The sequence below is a fragment of the Euprymna scolopes genome, chromosome 26, assembly GCF_053919585.1.
Source record: "Euprymna scolopes isolate OS-2025 chromosome 26, ASM5391958v1, whole genome shotgun sequence".
NCBI classification, from domain to species: Eukaryota; Metazoa; Mollusca; class Cephalopoda; order Sepiida; family Sepiolidae; genus Euprymna; species Euprymna scolopes.
This window is the reverse complement of record NC_136507.1, coordinates 102,159,041-102,180,240: the sequence shown is the minus strand read 5'-3', so window position 1 is coordinate 102,180,240 and position 21,200 is coordinate 102,159,041. Positions and strand designations below refer to the sequence as shown.

Below are 21,200 nucleotides of genomic sequence, written 5' to 3'. Positions count from 1 at the left end.
TATTGTTATAAGTTGCATCGAATTATGTATTATGGTATTAATTCTATGTACAGTTAACGATTAATATGGATTATTATTTAATGTAAAAATGAGCAAAAATCTAACTATATTCCCCCTCCTCCCAATTTGGCATACTCATTCTTAAGGACTCATTCTTAAGCCAAACGGCTTTAACCTTTTCCGTTTTTAACGGACTAAAAAGCTTATTATTATTATTATTATTATTATTATTATTATTTCGTGATTCGTCCTTCACTATTCGTACTTGGGCTAGGGACAATCGCTCACCTCATGTGTCCGATCTCTGTGCAGTCTATCTGGCAAGAGACAACGATACCCTTCCGTTAATAATAAAATAAATAATAAATTAAATAATCCTGCCTTGATAGAGTTCAAAATAGACTTCGTGGCTTAGTGAGGGATGCCCTTTTCTCTTCCCTGCAACCTCTTTCTCACAGAAGAGATGTTGCGAGTTTGTCTCTGCTTTATCGTTATTTTCATGGCAGGTGTTCGGCTGAGCTCCATTTTATGGTCCCCTCCTCGCCAAACTTTCACAAAAAGCACCCGTCTAGCAGAAAACACTATCACTACTTTCCCCTATTCTTTATCTGTGCTTAAACCTAAGCGTAGATTCCATAAGCAAAGCTCCTTTCTTAGAACTGCACGCCTATGGAATTGTCTTCCGCTTTTCTGCTTTCCAGCTGACTACAATATGGTTGTTTTCAAGTCTAACGTAAACAATTTTTTGATGAGCCGTTCCATATAAGTTAACAAATTTACCGAATCTCCATTACTAACGGTTATTATATTGTCCAATTTCTACTGTACACTCTTTAACCCTTATCCTCGAGTAGCCTCTTGGCCTTGATAAGTGGTGATGCCTATGTAAAAAAAAGGTCATACTCTGACCTAATACCGTCAATCAGTCAGCGATTTCGTCGCTAATTCTTTAATTCTTTGAATTTAATCTTGTTTATTTCCATACCAGAAGGAGTTCACATCTCCATCTGCAGCAGTTTGACTAATTTTAAAGCTTTGGAATAATAATTTTTTCCCCTGAAAGTTAGGGATTAATAGGAATTTAAATAAAAAATGAGCACAAATTAATCGATATTCAACCATCAATCTGGTAGAAAGCACTCAAATTCAAGAGTCGATAAGTTTAGCCGTTTTTAAACGAGCTTAGTATTATAGTATTGTAATAATAGATATTTAGATATCGTCCACGCATATTCAGAAAACAGTGCTGTCTATCCGGCGAATCGTCAGCTTAAGTTGGAAAATCCGTTTTCATTGTTAAACGCGCAAACTAAATGGACTCGACCTCGTTAAATATTTGTTTTGGTGTAAAAGAGAGTTGAATGAACTACACACGATTTTCCATTTGATCATCAATTCCCATCGGTTCAGATTTCCGTTCTTTTTCACCAAAGAACATATCCATTTAGAATATTCGAAGAATTTCGTGCTGGTTTGTGAGAATTCGCCTCGGCTTCCTTCGATTTGCGTAAAACAACACAGGAGACATCGCAAATGTTATCTGCAGAAGAAATCGAAATTGCATACAGTTAACATAAGTAAAAGATGCACATAATTGAATGGGTTACGATTAATATCAGAATTATTTCAATCACTATCTGGTAAATGTAGTGGTTAATATTAAACTGGACCAATTATACTTGAGGCACCACTCAATCAGCAACAACTAAAAGGGCATAATTTTAGCCTGATACTGGTTTCTTTTACTTCAGGTTGAATTATGAACACAAGAATACATACATTATTCAATTTATATCTAGTGAATATGGTTAATACAGTAGAACCCCGAGATACAGCATTAAAAATACAGTATATAATACACATATAATTAAATGACATTATAAATAACACCGTCAGGCGAGAAAAATACCGTAACCAGGGGCCAAAAAACATCATTGTAACCTGAAAAAAAACGTATCCTAGGGCAAGCGTATCTCGGAGTTCTACTTTAGTTAATATTAAACTGGATCAATTATACCTGAAACACCCCAATTAGCAACAACTGAAAGGACAAAATTTTGTCTTGACACTGTTTTTTTAAGTTAAAAAACGTAATTTTACAAAAAGTTTCGTTTTGTAAAATTGATAGATTTATAAAAAGAAAATCTAATATATAAAAAGCTATATGTCTGTCTGTCAGTCTCCATATTTTCAAAATCTATCTCTTCCGAAACTAAAAGTTGCAGAGGACGCATGGCGCCTCAAATGATTGGATTTTTATGAACCATTTTTTATGGGTTCTTAGCCGGTTAAAATAGTTTTTAAGGGGTCAAAATTGAAAAAAAAAATTTTGTATATTCATCTTAGTTTATTTTTAATTTTTAAATTTTAATCAGTTCATATGCGTGTCATGTTGATGCAGTTTTGCAGTTTTGCAGTTTTGCTTTCAGTTTTGATTCTAGCTGATGGCACCCTAATTTTATTTTTTTGTTTTTGAAATCATGACTCTATAATAGTATATACGAAATCTTGACAAATTAAAATATCACATTTAAGCGTATCTTACGACAGACAATACCGCCCTCCCAATAGTGTGTAATTAAAAGGTTATAAACTTTTATTAAACAAAACCTATAAACAAATGCAACCAATTTAGACATTTAAATAAGTGTTGTGCAAATATGGATTATAAAACGTTTTCTGTGTAAACTTTCGGGATTTACAAAAAACTTCTTTCTATTTTATTTAGTACTTATTTACAAGCAGAGGAAAATAACATTTTAAAAATATATAATTTTATTTACGAAAAGTTTTATAATAAATAAACGAAACTAAAAATACACAAAAAATATCATTGCAAGTATGGTGTCCCTATTTACTTGTCTGACCTTACAGTGTGGTAGAGTTTGACAAAAGGTTGGTTTTTACGAGGGGTGTGCAATAAGTAATGCGCCTGACACACTTCCAGTTGTCTGATCTAGTTGAAATTTTGCATGTGCAATGATTTATATCTCTACGGGTTATTTGGCAAATTACAGCTCTGAACTAATTGTGGTTTCTGTTTTACAGGTGTTTGAACTGAGTCAGGTGTGAACTAGAGCCTGTTGAATGTCGAGCAGTGATCCGGTTTTTATATTTGAAAGGACGCACACCACAGAAGACTTTTGATGAAAGAAACTTATGGTGATAATCCCCCATCATATGACCTTGTAAAACGCTGGCATCGTGAATTCAAACATGGCCGGAAGTCTGTGGAAACAGCTCCTAGACCTGGTCGCCCCCTCCCCCATTCTGTCATTGATGAGGCATCTGTCTGTCAAGTTGAGGTTGCCATTTTGGAAAATCGGCGCATTATTATTCGCCAAATAACCGAAGATGTCAAGATTAGTACAGGGTTTGTGGAAACTATCATTCATGCATATTTGCATATGCATAAGGTGTCTGCCAGATGGATTCCCAGGTTGCTCACACCATTCCAGAAGCGAGAACGTGTCGAGTGCTCGAGGATGAATTTGGAGATGTGCCAAGAAGATGAGTCAAATTTTTTCAAAAGACTTATTACACCGGATGAAACCTGGATTCATCACTAAGATCCAGAGACCAAAGCCCAGTCAATGCAGTGGAAGCACTTAGACTCACCACCTCCAAAGAAGGCAAGAGTCCGGCCCTCCACTGGCAAGGTCATGCTCACAGTCTTCCGGGACCAGGACGGAGTAGTGATGACAGATTTCCTGGCTAAGGGTACCACAATTACAAGAGCCTATTATGCTTCACTTTTGAGGAAATTAAGGGAAGCTATCAAAATCAAGAGGCGGGGCAAGATCAGCAAAGGTACCCTCCTCCCGAAGGACAACGCTCCGGTCCACAACTCGCATGTCGCCAGATCAGAAGCACGGGCGTGTGGTTATAAAATTTTCCCTCATCCTCCCTACTCTCATGACCTTGCACCCTCTGACTTTCATCTCTTCCCAGCCATGAATTTGTTTTTAAAAGGAAAGCGTTTCCCAGATGATGCAGCCTTGATTTCTGAAGTCACGTCGTGGTTGGAGGACCAACCTGAGGTGTTCTACAAAAACGGTCTCCAGAGCTGCATCAAACGATGAGAGAAATGCATAACTCTGTGTGATTCATATGTAGAGAAAGACTAACAACTGTGCCAAGTTTCGTTGCTCTACTACTATGGAAAGTGAGTCAGGTGCATCACTTATTGCACGCCCCTCGTAATGTAAGAAAAATCAAGCTTCTCCAAAAAAGGGTACTCTAGATTGGAACAAAAGTAAAAATTACCTCAGTTTAGAAGGATTTTTTTCTCTGACCAACGACAAGAAATATGAAATGTAGCATCAGAACAAATACTACATTTCATTGTTTCGTTGCCAAAAAGTCAGGAACTTTTTGTAAAAGTAGTTTCTGTGTCTATTTTTAATACCAGGCAAAGAATTAACCGCATATTACTATATTATTCTTTTTTTTAAATATTTATTATCAATGTTAACTTTTAATATTAAATAAAATCAACCGTTGATAAAATAGATTATGAAATACCTAAAGGCTTAATCACATATTTACACAGACACATGATATTCGATCTTGGAATATAAACTTTAGGTGTAACAGAATTAATTTTCCAAGTTAGTATTAACTTCAAATTAAAACAAGGAAAAGTCAGCAAAATTTGTTTAAAATTCTTTGATAATGCACTGAAAACCTGAAAATATTTTCAATTATTTTTTCTAAATATTTTATGAGACAATATATTTATACCCGAAAAGCACCTGCTAAATTGATACAATATTTATTGTAATTTGTAAAACATTAAATCGTCTGATCCGAGAATGATTATTCTAAAGTGAGACAATTTTAAATTGTTGATTAATATTGTTACATAAGGTTCCGTAGTACAGCTTTCATTTATGGATATTGGCAACGTTTACGTGGTCCCTTTTGTAAGTTCCTAAAAGAATCGAGGGAACCAATGTCAATAACAGAATAAAGATGGTCAAAGAAGACCTATGATGATGATGATGCAAACGAAAAAAATTTTTTCATTCAAATGTTATGAAATAACACAGTGATTCAATTTTTTTTCTTCCATTTTCTGAATAATCAATTTTGTATTTTGGTCAAATTAGCGGATATAAGTTCCGTGGATTTCATGTTCCATTTTTTTTTCGCGAATACTTTCGATTAGATTTCTTGAATGATTACCAGGCTTATTTTATCTCCATTTGTTTGCAACTGTGTCTTTTATTGATTAGGTTTCTAACGGCTAATAATTTATGATTCTAAAGTGGGTTTTTGTAGTGATGAGTAGGCCTGTGAAAACAGCATCTTCTTTTCATTCTTTTGACTCTCGAGTATATATCCGACATAGTTAGACACAGTTAATCAACCAAGAACCACATCATTCTATATAAAAGCATAAAAGATATCAACGGATGTATACCCAAGAGTACAAAACAATGAAAAGAATATGCTGTTGTCACAGCCCTAGTGATAAACTGTTGCACGCGAACGGGATTACGTGTAAAAATTGTAAAGGATGTTTAACGGCTAAGAATGTGTTAGTGTTAATACGCTTCGTTCACTGGCAGCAGATGTAACACAAGGTGTGGGGAGGCAAGTAAATAGAGATCCTTGAGGTTTTCTTATACAAAATTAAAATCTTTTTATTTCATATGTTTACTTTAATAACCTCTATTTTCACGTAGTTTTTACGACAACAAACGCCTGTAATTGTTTTCGTGTATCTTGGTGCCTGGTTTTTACGTATTAAAAGTTCCAGAATAAAAATTAGATTTTACCTTTTTTAGGCGATTATCTGAACAGCCTGTAAAACAAGGCGGTAAATAAAAATTTAAATATTTAATAACCACTATTTTCTAATTACTTATTGTTTTCCCCATAAACTTGGCATATTATCACTTGAACGTAAGGGCTTCTATTTGGGATCGTGCCTAGTAGTGTTCCGTTCACATCACATTTAAACTTTTGCAGGTTAGTACAGTCAGGGAAGCAGGAGACAGGGGAGGAATTCCAAAGTTCAACAGGCAGAGGAAAGACACTACTAGAATAGAAGATTTTCCGCCTTTATCGACCTCAACAGCAGAAGGGGTTGAATTTTGTTATCAAATTAGTTGTGAGTATGTGCTGTGGGTTCACCAGAATATATTCCATTAAATTACTTGTAAGATAGACACAGGGATGCAGCATTCCGGCGATGGGACAGAGATTGGAGCTTGGCCGATAGTGTAGGAACTATTAGATTTGAGATCATTTTTGGACCTGTTTATGAGTGAAAGACTAGTGGCAGATGCTTCAGCCAAGATGTAGCAACAACTCTGTGCATGCGTGAAGAGAGAGAGAGAGAGAGAGAGAGAGAGAAAGAGAGAGAGAGAAAGAGAGAGAGAGAGAGAAAGAGAGAGAGAGAGAGAAAGAGAGAGAGAGAGAGAGAGAGAGAGAGAGAAAGAGAGAGAGAGAGAGAGAGAGAGAGAGCATGTTATTTGCAGTAGCCTTCAAAACGTCCCCAATTTTCTTTTTAGTTTATGTTATCAAGAATTTGAAAGATGTTTTCTCAGGTAGGATGACAATCGGTGGTTGAGAGGAGTTTTAAAAGTTAATAGAAAAGAAGCTGTTTTGCATGACAGCCATTTAAATATTCTTACATCTGACACGAATTCCTTCTTTATATCTAAATACCCATTAATACTGTATCTTTTAGGGTCAAGTCATCTCTTTCTTATCCAAATCAATGCAAATTAATACGGTTGCTATTCATGTTATATATGGACATACTTCGTATTTATTATGAAAACCACTATTTTGACTCTATAGTGTCAAACCAATTTCGTATATAAATTAAACGTAAAAAGTAATCACTTTCAAGCTAGATTGCGTTTTAAAAAACAGGAAGTGGTTCGGAAGTTATCGACTATTTCTACTTAATGGCCAGTGAGCTGATAATTTTGTATAAAATTTATATGCAAAAGTAAACTAACACAATATTTGAAATAATTTTTGTTTTTGTTTTGTACAGTCCACCTTTACTTACTATTTACACGTAATCGCCTAAAAATATAGAACTTTTATTTTTAGGAGATTTCGCACCGATTGCATGGTTCAATATTGCTTTATACAAAAATCTGTTCCACTCTTCACTCATTCTGCTGCAATTTTCACATTATATAAAGAACCAGAAATTTTATAACAACTTTGTTCAAACCTGGAGAACTTCGTTTGATTTCCCGTCATTTTGAATCATTGCAAAACAGGCATCAATCCTTTCATGTATGATTTTCTACAGGCATTGTACGTACCTGATCGTGCTAGAAAGTTACTTACGCCTGAAAGTATCCTGTACCTCTACAAAGCCACCATTCGCCCATGTATAGAGTACTGCTGTCACATTTGGGCTGGTGTATCTGCTACTAGTCTCTCACTCCTGGACAGGGTCCAAAAGAGAGTCGCCAACCTAATAGATCCTGAATTATCATCTAAACTCCAACCCCTGTCCCATCGACGAAATGTTGCATCCCTCTGCCTGTTTTACAAGTATTTTAATGGTGGATGCTTTGACGAACTACAAGCACTTGTATCCCTTCGACGAAAATACCCCTGACAAATCCGACAAGCAGCTAAGTCTCATTCCTACACAGTTGAGATCCCTAGATGTAAAAAAGCCTTTTACTCTAATAACTTCTTTTCCTGCTTCCTCAACTGTACTGGCATGCAGCCTATGTCTAGTTGATAAATAACCTTTGTATATTTCCCTGATCACTGGACGAATTTAAAGAAATTTAACTTTTTAAAATTTGCTTCCAGCAGATCTAGTTTCAACCGAAAACCTAAATAGAATAATGCATGCAACAAAACTGACGTAATTAAATAAAGTATGTAAATGCACTTTTATGACCTTTGACAATCCGAAATTCTGTTTCCCATTCCTTAGTAGTCGTGTTGTAACTTTCGACCGGCGTCACCGCTTGACCAGTTTCAAAATTAGTTCCTCCAAGGAGATAAATTTTGGAACCTTTAATAAACAATAAACGAAAAAAATATCAGTTTAGCAAGTATTATTCATTATATAGTTTATAAAAAATAGGAAACACAAAGTAACAAGATTAGTAATAATAATTCAAATATTCAATAAAATCACGTTTCAAAAACCGGATTGAAAACTTAATAAGCAAATCAATGCTCACAAAAATAACTCGAACTAGGCTAATAGTTTGGTATTATAACTTAGAATTTGCATTTTTCTGTAAATTGATTTATATTAACCTAACCGGTCGCCCGGCGTTGCCCGATCGCAAGATTTGCTTAAATAAGATATTTTATTTTATGGGGATTGTGTATTTATTATTATAGAGACAATTCTATATCGATTATTTAATTGACCCTAATATATTAGAAATGAGATCAAAACTAAAAAAAATGTTTGATTTGTTAACCATTAGCTAGAATAAATCATAAACTACAACTGTCCACCTTCATCCCTTAGCCTCTGAGCAACACCCATATATATATATATATCTATATATATATATATATATATATATATATATATATATATATATATATATATGGTCCGAAATTTATAGAAATATTTCAACTTTAAAAACTGAAAAAAAAATGATCGTGTTTTACTTTCTTTCTTCTAATAATAAAAACACACATCTTAGCGTTTTCTGAAAACAGTTTTACATGTTTATTCAAAGTTTTTCTGTTTTAATGATGCTTCCAAAAGCTTTAATACTAGTTTATATATATATATATATATATATATATATATATATATATATATACATACATACATACATATATATGCATACATACACATATATACAGGGTGACCCCCCCCCCAAAACGGGCTCCAACTCTAATTAGGCCTCGTTTCTTAGTGTTTTGTCCGAATGAAATGAAACTTTGGTCATAACTAGTTTATTATATATAAAACATCACATCAAAACACTAGTGTTTTTGACCCTGTTTTCTTCGTTGACTGTAAAATGCTCAGAAAAACAATTGAATGTCCTCTGTTTATTTGGGGTCACACTGTATATATATATATATATATATATATATATATATATATATATATGTATATATATATAAAGTGGTCGCCATTCTTTACAAATCCATATCTGTTAATAGTTGAAATTAGATCCATTGTCAGGGAAAACAGAAATAATCACAGAAAATCAGCACCAAGTTCTTTTCAACGCCATACTCGACGCTTCCATTAGCCGTATGAGTGAAAAGTGCTTGTCATTCTTCAGTAAGTTGGTCAACCGCAGCGGTAAAATTTTGTGGGAGAGGTATAGCTACAAGGGATAGGTTTGTGTGACGGGTGTTTCTAATAGGGAGAAAGGGCGGGGATAGAGATAAACAATTAGATGTATGGATAAGGAAATTTAGAATACCCTGTTGATAAAACTAACTTGGATGAATTTTAAAATTAAATTAAATATAGGTGTACATTAAAAAGTATAATTTTTTAGACCAAAAGTTAAAAAGTGAGGATGATATTTCAGAGCATATCATTCTCTTTAATACGACCAGACGGGATTCAGATTTATAAAATCAGGTAATTCCAAGGGTTTGAAGATAATTTTAAGATAGGAGTATTGGCAGTGCAGTAGAATTAATATTTTTTAAAAAAGCAAATATTTTTTCAGAAGAAGGTAAATTATCTACCAATTGTAATATATTATATGAACTACTAACTAATAAATTTTCAATTAGATTATGTCAATTATCATAACTTATACGAATAATCATCCTAATTCTTCTACAGTGAGCAACTAATATTATAGCTGTTATTTTGATATGTGATTTATGACTTTTTTAATACATAAGTTAATCTAGATAAGCATTACACTAAAGTTAACAATCTTAATAATAATGGACGTGAGATGAATAAGGGTACTATTTGTGTTCGTGCTTCCACAGGTTCTAATCATCCTTGCAAATTTAGTGACTGTAGTCAGATGATAATAACAATAATATCAATATTACTAGAAATAAATTCATATACGCTAATTATGATGAACTGCAATGTATCAGCAGATGGGTTTGAAAAGGTTATGCAGAGGATATTGGTGTTGCGCTTTGAAGAATTAGAATATTTGGGGAGGTCGTTAGTAGATCGTTGTGGCTATAGTAATATATATAATCATTTTAATTATAGTTGTAAAGGGTGCCGGATTTTAACCTAGTATATTGTCTCATTGGTAGCTACAGAAACTGCAGATTATATTGCGAAGATATATTGAATTAAGACAGTAAGCTACTTAAGGGGCGGTATACTATTTAAAATAAATTAAAGAGAATAATCGGGGAGTTAAGTAGGGATAGTCATTTGGCAGTGGAAAAGGGGATTAAGGCGATTATATTTGTATTTAGCTTTATGTTTGCATTGAAATATCAGTTCACTTCTAGTGTTAACTAAAGCGATATTTTTTATGGGAAGTCATTATTCTAACTGACTCGGATAAGTACACGCGACAGATTTTAGAACCTTTTTTTAGGATTTGGAATTACCAATAATTGCTCAGTTAATAGAACCAACGGTGTTTTTAGATTTCAGCTTTATATTAATGTTGCTAGAGATGTTCTCTGTTTCACTTCTGCGTCCATATTGTTAAATAATGACATGTGATTTGAGATTCTAAGCTTGATTAACGTGGAGGTGGATCCTATATATTTTTAGTGCATTTTGGTTATTTTTGTTGGGGGTTATAAATTCTATATTTATTATGTTTGGGAAAGGTTATAGAAAGAGAGCTGGGGCTATATATATATATATATATATATATATATATATATATATATATATATATATATATATAATCAAACATTAAAGATTAAGTTTACAAGGCATAATCTTAAGTAAATTTGAATGTAATATAAACATTAATATTTCTATAATGATTTCAACCAAATAAATAAATAAATACAACCAAAATAGCTTGTTAGAGAAGAACACAGATTTAAGGCTGTAAATGATATTTTACATGAATTATTTGTTCAGCAGGATACTTATATATATATATATATATATGTATATATATATATACATGTATATATATATACTAACACATACAGATCTGTTTACAAATTGATTCTGAAACGGCTCCACATTGATCGAATTGTTTGTTGCATACATCTGTATTTTGTACAATTTATAAAACTTTATGATCTACTATGAACATAGTTACAGTTTTCTTCCTTTTAAAGTCATAAAATGCACGGCGACAAGCAACATCTCCACAATTATTAACATAATTTAAACAATTGGCCTTCGGGTCAATATCAAAGTGTAGTATCTGTTCTTCAGATGCTGCAAGCTATGACTAGCTATGACTAGCTATGACTAGCAAAGGCCAGATGTGGGGGCAACCCCACATGCCTGACCTTTAACCAGCTCCCATTTCCCACCTCTCGGGAGCTGGTCCCCTTTTTCCCTTCCTCCTCCCTTCACTCCTCACATTAAAAATCGGCCTTGTGCCTAATTTGCTCGGTGGGGGAGCAAATAAATACCATCTGTTCTTCAGATGCTGCACTTCAATTTCTTGTTCTGTCAGTGGAGGAGAAATCCTTCACGACTGAGACAATTTTTATTTTTGTTCCTTTTCTCCACATAAAAAAATGACCCTGGTGTCTAACTCTGTCCTGTGGGGAGGCATTGTAAATAGGAACATAATTTAAACAATTAATACAAACGCCATTTGAAAAAAAATATGTCAAAAATATGTCAAAAATGACAATTCTTGCATTATTCAAGAAAAAAAAACATATTCATCTTTCGTCGTGAAGTTTTTTTTAAATGCTGAACTTTTATCCAAATAGAAAATCTCATAAATATTTTTCAAATTTTAAACACCCAAAGAACTGCGACAATAAACAGGAAATAATTGGTTTTATTTATTATTTTTTTTTTAAACAAGATGGCGACAAAACTGAAATACGAAATCGGGTACTTAAGAAAGTCACATAAATCTTTTCGGCCTTTCTACATGAGAGTCGCGACATTTACATCCTCGCAACTGTTCGTAATGTGTGTTATCTGTCAGTTAAATGGAAGAGGCACCAACAAAATAAAATATTATGACAGCAGAATGCAGTCACACATAAAACGTGTGATGCTTTTAATCGAAATGGAGCGATCTTCCGGAAGACAAGCGGAAAGATATTCAACTGGGGCAAAAAGTCAAGCGAATTCATCTCTATTTGCTTTCGCGTTTATATTTTTAAGTGAGTCTTTACGAAATCTTTTAAACTAATGGCTTTTCTCATGTAGATTGCAGACAGTGGTGTGAGTCAATCGATTTATTCTAAGGTTGTTCGAAAAATAATGTCTGATTTCGGAAACAAATTTATTATTGAAAAAAAAAATCTTTAAAATTAGCACACCTGTTCCTGGTTAGAAGCTATTATCACTAAAACAATATAGACAACTTAACCCGTCGGTTTCGATTCCAAAAACAAAAGGGAACAAGTCTCTGGTCGCCTATGTCGGACTATCTCCACCTGTGTTTATATCGGAGATCCTATTTTGGGGGAAACAGGTGTAAACAAAGGTTGAAGAGAGGCCGACATAGGCGATCAGATATTGGCCACTTGTCTTCAGATTTGAAACCAAAGGTACCGATGTTGTTTGACCTTTTGCAACAAAAATATATATTAGGTTAAGAAAACAGTTCTTGAGAAATTCTTAATTTTTTATTTCAAATGATGTATTTTCAAATAAATTTTCGAAATTATATATATATATATATATATATATATATAAAGTAAAAATATTATATATATATAAATATATAAATTATATATCATTTTAAAGAGCGTTTTTCGCTCTATTTAATCGATTAAATTACAATCGCTTTCAAACGTTGAATACAAAACGAAAAAAACAAGTTCACAATTTTCTTATTTCAATTCAAGCTAGGCCGAAAAGTTTCTGAATCAGCTTAAGGTATCAACGAAGCGTTTGATCCAGGAACTACTATTGAATGTACAGCACAATAGTGGTTTAAGAAATTTAGTGGCGGCGACGAGAGTACTGAAGATGATAAGCGCAGTTATCGGCTATCAGATGTTGACAACAATCAATTAAGAAGCTTAATCAAAGCCAATCAACGCACAACTGTTCGAAAATTTGCTTCTGAATTAGATATAACATATACGAACATTTTCAACCACTTGAGAGATATTGGAAAGACAAAAACCTTGATAAATAGGTGCCTCACGAATTGAACGACAACCAAAAGAAACACCGTTATGAAGTATCATCTCTCCTTTCTTTTACGCAACAAGAACGACTTTTTTGGCCGGGTTGTGATAAAAAGTAGGTTCTTTACGACAACCGTCGACACTGAGTTCCGTGGTTAGACGGTGATGAACTACCACCAATAGCAATGGCTAAGAATACACTCCCTGAAAGTACTTCCTTTATACTCCTCGGCCTAACGTTTACAGGGAACATAAACTGGAATATATACATTGAGAGCATTGGCAAGGCTGCTGAAAAGAAAGTGGACTTTCTCTACCGTGCCAGAAAATTACTTACGCCTGAAGGTATCCTGTACCTCTATAAGGCCACCATTCGCCCATGTATGGAGTATAGCTGTCACATTTAGGCTGGTGCATCTGCTGCTTGTCTCTCACTTCTAGACAGGGTTCAAAAGAGAGTCGCCAACCTGATAGGTCCTGAACTGTCATCTAAGCTTCAGCCTCTGTCCCATCGACGAAATGTTGAACCCCTCTGCCTGATCTACAAATAATTTAATGGTGGCTGCTCTGACGAACTGCAAGCACTTGTACCTCCTCGACGTGACTACCCCTGACAAACTCGACAAGCAACTAAGTCCCACCCCTTTACAGTAGAGATCCCTAGGTGTAAGAAAGCCTTTTACTCCAATAGTTTATTCCCCAGAACTGCAAGTCTTTGGAACTCCCTTCCGGGATACTGCTTTCCCAACTGTACTGATATGCAGAAGTTCAAGTGTAATGTGAACAAACATTTTTCTACTCATCTCCCTTCAAAATGCCCCGCAAATTGTCCCCGATAGTAGCCCCCTACTTCAAAGTGGCACTTGCCTTGTTTGGGGTGAAGATTGAATAAAAAAAAAGGTCATGCTTGTTGATTGGTGGTCTGCGACCGATTTTATCCATTAAAGTTCTTTGACTGTAGGCGAATCCATTATGGCGGAGAAGTACTTCAACAAATAGATGAAATGCATCAAAAACTTCGACAACAACACTCAACATTGCGCAACAGAAAAGGCCCAATTTTCTTCCACGACAATATCCGACCTCACATTGCTAAACAAACCCTGCAGAAGTTGAAAGAATTCGGCTACGAAACTCTACCTCATCTGCCATACGCTCCAGACCTCTCACCTACGAACTACCGCTTTTGCAAACATCTATACAACTTTCTACGTAAGAAATGCTTCAAAAACCTAAGCGATAAAAAAAAAAAACGCCTTCAGCAACTTCATCGCCACCAGAACGCAAGATTTTTACGTTACTTTTACGCTACACTTGTTTTGCGTTAGTAAACGTGTGTTGACTATGATCGTTCTTATTTTGATCAATAATTTTTTTTGTCTGTATGTTCATCTGATTTGAAAAGTTACCAACCGCAAGTACTTTCTTGTCAACCTGATAGGTAAATATTACGCTCTTATTTAAGTATCTTCATAATAATTGAGGACTTTGCCGGACTTTTCAGCCACAGACTTTATTCAATATATCTATAATATAAAGTTGAACGTGTGTGTGTGTGTGTGTGGTAACGAATAGGCTCCTATATGGTTGACTATTTTAAAAACTAATTACATATAATTATAGAAGATGTATCGAGGATCAGGAATGGGTATGTTTGATGTGGCAGAATGGTGGTTCATAAAAATTGTGGGGTCTGCTTTCGCGCTTGGCCCTCAAAGTATGGAAATAAAAAAATGAAAAAAAATTTTTTTTTACAAGGGTTTTTGATATAAATGCACATAAGAATACTTTGATAAGTATGTTTCAACTTTAATAGGGATGGTATAATAATATTGTGGGGTCTGCGTTCGCGCCTGTACTCAATGGAAATATGGCACAAACTTTAACAAAGATTTTTCATATATATTTGCGTAAGTATACTTTGATAATTATATTTCAGTTTGAAGAAATATGGTAAAATAAAATTATTGGGTGTTCGTCCGCGTCTGACCTCCATAAAATGTAAATATGTCATAAAGTTTAACAAGGATTTTTAAAAGGGGTGCGGGCCCACCATAACACCTTTAGTTTAATCTTAATTCACGTTAGCTTTTATTTATTTTTTTGAGTTGAATCATATTGTGTCGAATAAATTCGCCGCATAAATTCACGTTCTTATTAAAGTGAAAGTAAAAAAAAAGTCGGAACTTTAGCAAATTCTCGACACAAATTTTGCATAACTCTGTTTTTTCCTTATCCACTTGCACGTGGCACTCTTTCGAAAATAGATAAATAGATAAATTATGAAAAATAAGAACGTTACTTGTTATTATGTCAAAAGAAGGAAAAATCCTGCTCACGTGATTACATGTCTTTTTAAAAACATTTGCATAACCTTTTTATTTATATATCTGTTTAAGCTTTTTTTTATCAGTGTACTAGAAGGAATTCAGTTGATTACAACCCTTTCTGCGTGTTATTTACATTACAATAGTACAACCCTTAATCCGACGGCGCAATACTACACCGTTCAATACTGCAAAACTGAAACGAAGCTGTTCTGCTTGAAAAGAGCGGCATTTTGTTCTTATTGATATTTATATCGATTCTTTGCCTTAAAAAAACTAAAGTAATTACGTGTTTACTTTTTTAATATCCCATTTTGCTGTTCTGGATTATTTTACCAAAGTAAGTTAAGCTTCATTATTTTTCAAAACTGTTTTTGTTTCTTTGTTTTTCGATATTTCATCGATATTATTTAGTAAGAGTGTTTAGCAGAAAAGCCAACAAACGACTACTCGAAAAATAAATATACAAGAAATAAATGTTACCATAGTCAATAAAAGTTCAGTTCATGTTTTTTTTTGTTTTGAAATAGTTTTTAATGCTCTTTACTTGGAATAATTTCAGCGAACCGAAATTAAAACGATATTTGAGGCGATAACTACTTAAACTAATTTTTATATAAACTACACATGCTATAATCGAATATTCCTCAAGCAAAAAATAACGGAAAACATTAAAATATGTTTATAAATATTCCTTATTTATAAATAGATCATTTTTCATATTTTGACGTTCTCGTTTAAACAGGAATTCCTCCTGAAATTTGGACCATCTTTGTAACATCAATAGGGTTATAGGTGATTTATGATTTCTTACACGTCATTTAAAGAAATAGAAAATGTAATTACCTACGATCAGGTGAGCCGCATTATAGCGTGGATGTTGAGGTGAAGGCAACAATATTTCCCAAGAACTTGGCAGATCAAGTAGTTTTTGGTCTGGTCGATTTCGAAAGATGACTGGCTTCAAAGCAAACATTCGAGGATTTGTGTGAAGAAACGTTTTGCCTTTATGATCCATCTTTGATGTAATCCCTGATTAATAATAATAATAATAATAATAATAATAATAATAATAATAAAATGCGATTTGACATGATTAAAATCTGAAAAATGGAAGAGACGCTGCAAATACCCTTTAATATGTTTCCATTACGCCATTTTAAAATTTAAAATCTCTTTTCTATCTATCTATCTATCTATCTATCTATCTATCTATCTATCTATCTATCTTTCTTATACAATACTAGAATAGGTGCTCGGCGTTGCCGGGTGTTTGGAGGTGTATGCTGAGCAAAAAAAAAAAAAATAAAAATAAAAATAAATAAATAAAACAACAAAAAAACAAAAACGGTCAATTTTTTAAAAACTTTGACCCCAATTATGACCCCTTAATATTTATTGTTTTGGGCTCAAATTAAGTTATTAAGTTAGATCTATATCCAACGAACCTATATTTAAAATTTCAATTGTTTAGACCAAAAATTGTCGGAGGAGTTTGGTAGAGTTCTGAAAAGTAAAATCGTTGAACTTTGACCCTTTAATAGTCAAATTTCTGGCCAAAAACCGATCACATAGATTTTGCCAAATCTCAGTACCCTGTATATAAAATTTCTAGTCTGTAGACTAAAACTTGACAGAGTTATTGCGTAGGGAAATGTACACAGAAAAACACACAGACAGACACGCAGACACACAGACACGTTCACTTTTATAGATATATAGACTAGCATTTCATCCTGGCGTTGTCCGGGTATTTGGAGGTGTATGCTGAGCAAAAAACAAAACAACAAAAAAGCAAAAACAACAAAAAAAAAAGATCGATTTTTTAAAACTTTGACCCCTATAAGGCACCCTTACCATTTATTGTTTTGGGCCCAAATCAAATTATTAAGTTAAATCTATGTCCAAGGAACCTATATCTAAAAAAGTTTAGACGCAAAATTGTCGGAGTAGTTTGGTAGAGTTCTCAAATATCAAATCGTTGAACCATGACCACTTATCAGCCAAATTTCTGGCCGAAAACCGATCACATAGATTTTCCCATATCTCAGTGCCCTATATATTTAATTTCGAGTCTGTAGACTTTAAATTGACAGAGTTATTGCGTAGGAAATGTACACAGACAGACAGATAACAGACAGACACAGAACGTTCACTTTTATAGATATACTAGTATGGGTGCCCGGCGTTGCCTGGGTGTTTGGAGGTGTATGCTGAGCAAAAAAAAAAAAAAAAAAAGAAACAGTCAATTTTTGTAACTTTGACCCCTATTATGACCTTTTAACATTTATTGTTTTTTTTTGCTCAAATCAAGTTATTAAGTTAGATCCATGTCCAAGGAACCTATATCTAAAATTTCAAGTGTTTAGACCCAAAATTTGCGGAGGAGTTTGGTAGAGTTCTCAAAGGTCAAATCGTTGAACTTTGACCCCTAACAGCCTAATTTCTGGCCGAAAACCGATCACATAGATTTTGCCAAATCTCAGTACTCTGTATATCTAATTTCAAGTCTGTAGACTAAAAATTGAGAGAGTTATTGCGTAGGGAAATGTACACAGACAGTCAGACAGACACACAGACACGTTCACATTTATAGATATGCTAGCATTTCAGCCCGGCGTTGCCCGGGTGTTTGGAGGTGTATATTGAGCAAAAAAAAAAAAAAGAAAAAAAGAAAAGCGATTAATTTTTTAAAACTTGTACCCCTATTATGCCCCCTTAACATTTATTGTTTTGGGCTCAAAGCAAGTTATTAAGTTAGATTCATGTGTTGCATATTGGTTATATTAGAAGAGGGTACCACTTGTGCGTATGTTACGTGAGTTCTTATTAGTAAAGATACGAGTCTTAGTGAGAGTTCTTGTCTTATTACAAATGATGTTGTATCTTAGTGAGAGAAAGAGAGACTTATTACAGTGAGGGATGTTGTAAGACTCAGAGAGAGAGAGAGAGAGAGAGAGAGAGAGAGAGAGAGAGAGAGAGAGAGAGAGAGAGAAGTTGTATAAGTTGTTGTACGAGACTTAGTGAGATAGTTCATATTATAATTCTTATATATTAAAATGTTCTTTCTTAGATCTTGCTGATGGAAGAAGGAGAAAGCTCTTAGAGTGAAGGGATATAGTGTTCAGACAGTTCGGACATTATGTAGCCATGATGATGTTGAGACGTGTATGTAAAGACATATATTAACACAAATACATAATACACTTGGACTTTACCTTTCTGTAGGAATCATAAGACACAAGACGAGCTTTACAAAAACATAATGGTTTATTCTTCACACGGCCGTGATTCCATCATCAAGAATTCAAAGTTTCACATTTTTTCTTGAAGTGACGTCTCACTCCTAGACGTCTGAATCTCTCTGAGTTTTCTCACTGACTGTTTTCTTCTAACTAAAGTTTTTCTCTATTCTAGAACTTTCTATTTTCCGTGACGTCATACACATGTTAAAACATGTGCATTCTTCCACGTGTCCTGGACATACGTGTCCCAAAACTTTTCCTATTTCTACAAAAGGAATTTTAACCTATATTCAATATGTTAAAAACATTATCTTATAAGCTGCATTCTTTCAATTTAAAATTTCATAATAAACTTGACAGCTCACATTCTTTTCTTGAAATATTTATCTATATTCTAAACAAATGTTTTGTTTTACATTTTTAAATTCTCACACGTAATCTATTTCTAAACTAGATTACGAGGTTCGAATTTCGCCTATGCTATTTCATTTTCATTTTAAACTAAATTCTCCATTTTTATACTTACATGAAAAGGGGACAGCCCTTATCATGTAACACATGTCCACGGAATCTATATCTAATATTTTAATTGTTTATAACCAAAATTGTCGGAGGAGTTTGGTAGAGTTCTGAAAGGTCAAATCGTTGAACTTTGACCCCTTAACAGCCAAATTTCTGGCCGAAAACGGATTACAAAGATTTTCCAAAATCTCGGTACCTTGTATATCAAATTTCGAGTCTGTAGACTGAAAATTGACAGAGTTATTGCGTAGGGAAATGTACACAGAAAGACACACATACACACAGAGACAGACAGACACTTTCACTTTTATAGATATGCTAGCATTTAATCCCGGCGTTGCCCGGATGTTTGGAGATGTATGTTAAGCAAAAAAAAAGTGGTCAATTTTTTTAACTTTGACCCCTATTATGACTCCTTAACATTTATTCTTTTGGGCTTAAATCAAGTTATTAAGTTAGATACATGTCCAACGAACCTAAAATTTCAAGTGTTTAGAGCCAAAATTGTCGGAGTTTGGTAAAGTTTTGAAAGGTCAAATCGTTGAACTTTGACCCCTTAAAAGCCTAATTTCTGACCGAAAACCGATCACATCGATTTTCCAAAATCTCAGTACCCTGTATATCGAATTTCAAGTCTGTAGACTAAAAATTGACAGAGTTATTGCGTAGGGAAATGTATACACACAGACAGACAAACAGATACACAGACAGACAGATACACAGACACGTTCACTTTTATAGATATATAGACTACATGGGAGCCCGGCGTTGCCCTGGTATTTGGAAGTGTATATTGAGCAAAAAAAAAAAAAGCGGTAACTTTTATAGATATATTGATAGATAGATAGATACCTAATATAAACATGGTTACACGTGATTAGATCATGAATGAAATAATGTCAATAAGTACCTGTCGAAATTTGGATATTTAGACTAATACTCTAAGGGAGTATATTGACTGACAATTTACCTTAGACATGTTGAAAGTAACAACGTGTACAATTGAATAGTCATAAACGGATAGGGGACAGTAAAAATAAACACAAACACAATAAACGCGCCCAAAAGTAGATTCAATAGTTTGTTTGTTAAAAAAAACTATCGAGGACAAAGCAGTCGTAAACGGCAGAGCAAGTAAAATTTGAATTAATAGCAAAAAATATCATAAAAAAATCCAACTTTCCATTCGCAAAAAGAAAGCAAGTTCACTCACAAAATTAAAAGACAACACAACTTTTCATTTAGAGAATTTTCTCATTAATCGCACAGCAGGTAAAAAATCAAATTAACATAATTCATCACTTCTTCCACCTGCACATGACAAACAGCACAGATAACAGATAAACTAAATCATAACACACGCATGGACAAAAACCATAATGTGTACTACAATAATGACATTTGAAACGGAAAACTATTTAAGAAAAAAGGAAGCGATATCAAGCTGCTAACACTGAAATACAGAAATCTGAATCTATGACTAATAATCAACAAATTATAGATGAAAAATTGCAGGAAAATAATAAAATTCGTTTTTATTAAGCGATTGCAAAACACAAAACGGACGTACCGGCTACATAACAATATTTAACGGTTTACACACACACACACACACACACACACACACACATATTTATATATAAAATGAACAATGAAGGTTGGCGAAGGTTGATGAGGAGTATAAATAATATAAATAGATTCGGTTAAACGCTACAAAATAAATTAGATTTAGAAATAAATAACATTTTTTCTATAGTATGAAACAAGACCGAAAAAAAATTGGATCTGATATCTAAGCTGTTGACGTTTTTGTTTTAAGCAATTGTCTGAAAATCCATGGGAATAATTACTGTTCTATATTTAAATCCATCAAGCAGTTGTTCATGGTTAGCAG

At 33.7% G+C, this 21,200-nt stretch overlaps 1 protein-coding gene across 1 annotated transcript in view; it reads right to left on the bottom strand.

Annotated features, from left to right (window-relative positions):
• Window positions 1-972: 972 nt before the first annotated feature.
• Window positions 973-21,200, bottom strand: part of LOC145247880 (kelch-like protein 26) — a 218,595-nt gene continuing 198,367 nt past the window's right edge. Inside the window, exons 6-8 of the mRNA XM_080109491.1 lie at window positions 16,386-16,571; window positions 7,892-8,008; window positions 973-1,540 (exon numbers count right to left, since the gene is read on the bottom strand). Of these exons, the coding sequence (XP_079965617.1) occupies window positions 1,425-1,540; window positions 7,892-8,008; window positions 16,386-16,571 (419 nt within the window). The 3' untranslated portion in view covers window positions 973-1,424. The remainder of the gene's footprint in view (window positions 1,541-7,891; window positions 8,009-16,385; window positions 16,572-21,200) is intronic.